Source organism: Strongylocentrotus purpuratus, unplaced genomic scaffold (assembly GCF_000002235.5).
Source record: "Strongylocentrotus purpuratus isolate Spur 01 unplaced genomic scaffold, Spur_5.0 spur5_scaffold_20, whole genome shotgun sequence".
Lineage (NCBI taxonomy): Eukaryota > Metazoa > Echinodermata > Echinoidea > Camarodonta > Strongylocentrotidae > Strongylocentrotus > Strongylocentrotus purpuratus.
The window spans coordinates 17,123,535-17,129,534 of NW_022145606.1; the positions used below are offsets into that span (position 1 = coordinate 17,123,535).

The window sequence follows — 6,000 nt, forward strand, 5'->3', positions numbered from 1 at the left end:
TACACAGAATAACATAAAGAAAGGTGTGGTATGTGGGCAGAAGGTGGAGAGAGGAGGATTGGGTTCAGATACACTTACCAGTGCAGGACTTTCCATTGCCTACAAATCCGTCATTGCATTCACACTCATAACCTCCTTCCGTGTTGTCACACTGTGCGTTAGGATCGCAGGAGTCCTTTCCGGACGTGCACTCATCGATGTCTGAAAATAATAATGATAATAATATTACTACGTCTACTACTAATACTCAGACGCGCTGGAGGCAGTTTAAGAATTGGAGGGGGGGGGGGGGGAGATGGGCAAACATTCCAGAGGCTCACCCTTCAGGAGGATTGGTGTAATGAGCATAAACGTTTAGGGGGGAAGAAAAAGATGCATCACCATCACTTCTACATGTAACATGCAGGTCGAGCGGAACGTTTTTCAAAGCGGAGTATTAGGGACTTTTAGATTTGCACGTTGACAGCTTTGACTGCAACGTGTGACGTCATTTTAAGGCACTGCGCATGCTTCACGTCGTCTCAGTCGGCGATCGAGAATGCGTCAACCTTGATTTTCCTAAATCTAGTACCGGTACTAGTATATGCCGCGTGCGCATAAAATATACAGTTCCTCAGGTAGACAAAGGAACATCCCTTCCCTGCTATTATGTAAAGAAGTGTAGAACAGGTGTCACATGCATATTCACCTGTTTACAAATAGCAGTGGAGGGATGTTTTACCACAGCAATAGGCCATTTTCGCAATGTAACCAAATTTAATGCATAAGTCTTTGTGTAGTGCCTCAATACAAATTATTTCATTCACCTGATAAGAATAATAGTATTTCAATAGATAGAATCCGAACTGCATACATAAGTTGTTGCCAGGTTGGACAAACATGATGGCTTGGCCTACCTAGCAACACTTAATATATGCAGTTGCATTCTGACTATTGAAATACTATTATTCCTAACAGGTGAATGAAATAATTTGTATCGAGGCACTTCACAAACACTTATGCATTAAATTTGGTTACATTACGAAAATGGCCTATTTGTTGAGGGTAGAATGAGGAACTGTATATTTTGTCCTCTTTCTTTGTCATCTGCATGTATGTATATCGTCGAGTGCAATCTAAAAGATTTCTAATTGTAGTCAACATGAGCAGTTGAGTACGTTGACACGCATGATCAGTCGGCGTTCGTCGTGTTCTCGTCCACTCAATCTAAAAGTCCCTATTAATGATAAAGGTAGAGCGTAGCTAGTGGAGCGTAGCGATTTGGAGCGGGGTCCATGGAATTTGCACTGCATGGCGGGGGTCAAGGGAAGGAGCCCACTAAAGCTCAGGGGTAGGCATTAAATTATGGTCCGATAAGCATATTTAGATACCTTATTCGTGACATTTAAAGGTCACTAATTGTGGGAGGGGGGTCAAGGGGGCTGAGACCCCGGAAGCTCAGTGGTTTTAGGCATTTAATTACGGTCAGATAAGCACCCAGGGGCCCGCCTACACTGTACAAAATAATTTGTTCATTGGTAATTTTTACGTATTTTTTCCATGTAGAATTTACTTGAAAACATTAGTTTTGCCACTTACGCACTAAATTTAAGTCTTGCTAACTCAAACTTTCAATTTAGTAGAACATACGTGAAATATTTAAGTAAAATCAAATACATAAGAACTTTAAGTAATTTCAGCTTGTATTAATTTAGTAATTTTAACTCAAAATCAGAAATTATACGTATTACTCAAACAATTAATGTTGATTATTCTTATCTTTTTAAAGTAAGGACCGATGCAGTGCGTAATAGAAATATTTACATAATTTATCAATATTCATTAAGACCAAATTAAACTCTTTTTTAAATAAAACAATTCTGTTGTGTGGTTGAATGAAAATTTAAGGACTTTAAAACATTTACTAATTCATTTAACATGGCTAAGCAAAGACAAGACAATTTTTAATTGTTACCCAGTTCAAAACAAATTAAAACTTGATATTTCAGGAAATTGTCAACCAATTTTCCTTTTAAGATGCTACGATCAAGTATATATAAAATTTGGAGCCTTTCAATATGTGTCGAATCTTAATCTTAAATAGAAGTAGTCAGCATCAGCATCATCAGCATCAGTATACGGAAGTGTGAGGTGATCCTGTTGAAACTTCCGGTCGGTAGTGTTAGTGATTAGTGATTAATCTTAAATAGAAGTAGTGAATGATTAGTGGATGTTACTTGTTAGATTAGATGGGTACCAAATCGTGCAATATGTAATCCTATCATAGCTTTTTTTTAATTATCTAAAATGATTACAATACTTAAATTATTTACGTTAATGCAACTCGATTTAACTGAGTAAAAATTTATTCAGCAAAATAAGTAAATTCTACTTAAGATGCCGTAGGTAATATTTACTTAATAAAAATAAGGCAATTCTTTTCCTCAATTTTATTTAGTTGTTTCGACTATTATTTTTTTACAGTGTATAGGCCTTGCGAGAGTGCAAAAATCGACTTGCGAAACTCGCTCGCATTCTTACAACAGTGCTGCAAGCTTGTAGGCAAAGATCTGCTAACTCTCAGGCAGAGAGAATATGCCCTGCGAGCTTACAGGGGCGCAATCTAAAGCCCTTCCCCAGCACGAAGGCGCAATTTTTTATTTGAAGAATTCGATGAGAGGTCATTTTCTATTATCAAATGCACTGTGCCATCCGTGACATGACTATAGTTATGTATATGTATGTGAATTTGTAGGGAGTGTGTCCGTGTGCGCGTGTGCGTGTGTGTGTGTGTGTGCGTGTGTGTGTGCATGTGTGCGTGTTTGTTAGAGAGAGAGTGAAGGGGGCTGGAGAGATATTGATAAAATTGGAGGGATGTGAGAGAAAAAGAGAAAGGGAGAGGGTAAGAGAGATATGGAGAAAGAGAGCGTTGGAAGATATGACAAAGCCTCTGTATGCTTCCTTCGTCCACTAGGCATTTTTTGTGTATTAGTACCTTCTCTAGGATTATCACAAGTGATCTCTGTATTGGGTAAAGAATAATGTGGAGGGCTTATGTAGTTCAGCAGTTCAATGAAGATACACAATAGAAATTAAAATTAAAAGAATATGATATGCCTCATCAATTCTTTCCTCAAATTTATCATCTCACCAAACTGAACGAATGCCCGCGTATTTCAACAGTTAGACTATCTGAGGATAAGTACAAACATGTGGCTGTTAAAGGTAGTTTAAGTCCAATTCCTGCGCTTCCTATTACACTGTAGCTGAGGAACAACTATTAATTATTAGGCTGGAATCTCAGGGATCTGCCTAAACACATGAATAATTGTGCAGCGTGAAGACGGGTTGAAATTATGCTACATTTGCAGGTCCTTCCACGCAAAGGAATGACTCTACAAAAGAGGATTGAGACAACGTTCATTTTATTTCTCTACGTCACCAAAGGATTCATTTGTGAACCATGACGATATAGCCGAAAAACAAAATTTCAATTCGAAATGTATACAAATGGGGAAAAATAGAATCACTGTCTTTCCCGTTGGACGGACCTCCCGAATAGCATAGAGTAACTACCGAAAGACAGAAAGTGAAAAATTATGAAAGTATATCAACACAGAGTAACATAACTAAAGTTAGAAAGGGAAAATGATAGCATGTTATATATAAAGAATATATCAGGGAAGAAAAAAAAGAGAGGATATCAACATAGAGTAACACAACGAAAGACAGAAAGCAAAAAGGATAACAACACAGAGTAACATAGCGAAAGACAGAAAGCGAAAGTGATAAAAGGATAACAATACAGAACAACTTAACGAAATACAGGAAGAATAATGATAAAAGGGTAACGAAACAGAATAACATAAGGAAAGGTAGAAATCCAAACTTTTGAATTGATAAATACACAGAATAACATAAAGAAAGGTGTGGTATGTGGGCAGAAGGTGGAGAGAGGATGATTGGGTTCAGATACACTTACCAGTGCAGGACTTTCCATTGCCTACAAATCCGTCATTGCATTCACACTCATAACCTCCTTCCGTGTTGTCACATTGTGCGTTAGGATCGCAGGAGTCCTTTCCGGACGTGCACTCATCGATGTCTGAAAATAATAATGATAATAATATTACTACGTCTACTACTAATACTCAGACGCGCTGGAGGCAGTTTAAGAATTGGAGGGGGGGGGGGGGGGAGATGGGCAAACATTCCAGAGGCTCACCCTTCAGTAGGATTGGTGTAATGAGCATAAACGTTTAGGGGGGAAGAAAAAGATGCATCACCATCACTTCTACATGTAACATGCAGGTCGAGCGGAACGTTTTTCAAAGCGGAGTATTAGGGACTTTTAGATTTGCACGTTGACAGCTTTGACTGCAACGTGTGACGTCATTTTAAGGCACTGCGCATGCTTCACGTCGTCTCAGTCGGCGATCGAGAATGCGTCAACCTTGATTTTCCTAAATCTAGTACCGGTACTAGTATATGCCGCGTGCGCATAAAATATACAGTTCCTCAGGTAGACAAAGGAACATCCCTTCCCTGCTATTATGTAAAGAAGTGTAGAACAGGTGTCACATGCATATTCACCTGTTTACAAATAGCAGTGGAGGGATGTTTTACCACAGCAATAGGCCATTTTCGCAATGTAACCAAATTTAATGCATAAGTCTTTGTGTAGTGCCTCAATACAAATTATTTCATTCACCTGATAAGAATAATAGTATTTCAATAGATAGAATCCGAACTGCATACATAAGTTGTTGCCAGGTTGGACAAACATGATGGCTTGGCCTACCTAGCAACACTATATGCAGTTGCATTCTGACTATTGAAATACTATTATTCCTAACAGGTGAATGAAATAATTTGTATCGAGGCACTTCACAAACACTTATGCATTAAATTTGGTTACATTACGAAAATGGCCTATTTGTTGAGGGTAGAATGAGGAACTGTATATTTTGTCCTCTTTCTTTGTCATCTGCATGTATGTATATCGTCGAGCAGGCGCGTACGCAGGGGGGTGGTTTTGGGGTTAAACCCCCCCCCCCCCTTGAGTTTTTTTTATGTGTATGTCTTATGTATGTTCTTTTTGAAAACCCCCCCCCCCCCCTTTTGAGATTTTTTTTTTTTTTTTTTTTTTTAAATAAATTTAAAAAAAAAAAAAAAAAAAATTGCCGATGGTTGACCTTAAAAAGGTGACCTTACCCCCCCCCCAACTGTACAAAATGTCAAATTTTCAAAATTCTAGACCAAAAAAAAAAAAAAAAATGTCCTCTTACCCCCCCCCCCCCCCCCCCCCCCCCCCCCCCCCCCCCCCCCCGCTTATTCAGCGGCTGGCTGAGACGTTGCGATTTTTTTGGGACTCTAAAAAAAAAAAAAATGTACGCTTACCCCCCCTCCCCCGCTTATTCAGCGGCTGGCTGAGTCGTTGCGAAATTTTGGGCCCGATTTGAAACCCCCCCCCCCCCCTTGAAAAAATCCTGCGTACGCCACTGTCGTCGAGTGCAATCTAAAAGATTTCTAATTGTAGTCAACATGAGCAGTTGAGTACGTTGACACGCATGATCAGTCGGCGTTCGTCGTGTTCTCGTCCACTCAATCTAAAAGTCCCTATTAATGATAAAGGTATAGCGTAGCGATTTGGAGCGGGGTCCATGGAATTTGCACTGCATGGCGGGGGTCAAGGGAAGGAGCCCACTAAAGCTCAGGGGTAGGCATTAAATTATGGTCCGATAAGCATATTTAGATACCTTATTCGTGACATTTAAAGGTCACTTATTGTGTGAGGGGGGTCAAGGGGGCTGAGACCCCGGAAGCTCAGTGGTTTTAGGCATTTAATTACGGTCAGATAAGCACCCAGGGGCCCGCCTACACTGTACAAAATAATTTGTTCATTGGTAATTTTTACGTATTTTTTCCATGTAGAATTTACTTGAAAACATTAGTTTTGCCACTTACGCACTAAATTTAAGTCTTGCTAACTCAAACTTTCAATTTAGTAGAACATACGTG

At 39.4% G+C, this 6,000-nt stretch overlaps 1 protein-coding gene across 1 annotated transcript in view; it reads right to left on the reverse strand.

The window, feature by feature from the left end:
• Positions 1–4,621, reverse strand: part of LOC115927613 — a 46,373-nt gene extending 41,752 nt beyond the window's left edge. The window contains exons 1-3 of the mRNA XM_030993710.1: positions 4,606–4,621; positions 3,962–4,084; positions 79–201 (exon numbers count right to left, since the gene is read on the reverse strand). Of these exons, the coding sequence (XP_030849570.1) occupies positions 79–201; positions 3,962–4,084; positions 4,606–4,621 (262 nt within the window). The remainder of the gene's footprint in view (positions 1–78; positions 202–3,961; positions 4,085–4,605) is intronic.
• Positions 4,622–6,000: the final 1,379 nt, after the last annotated feature.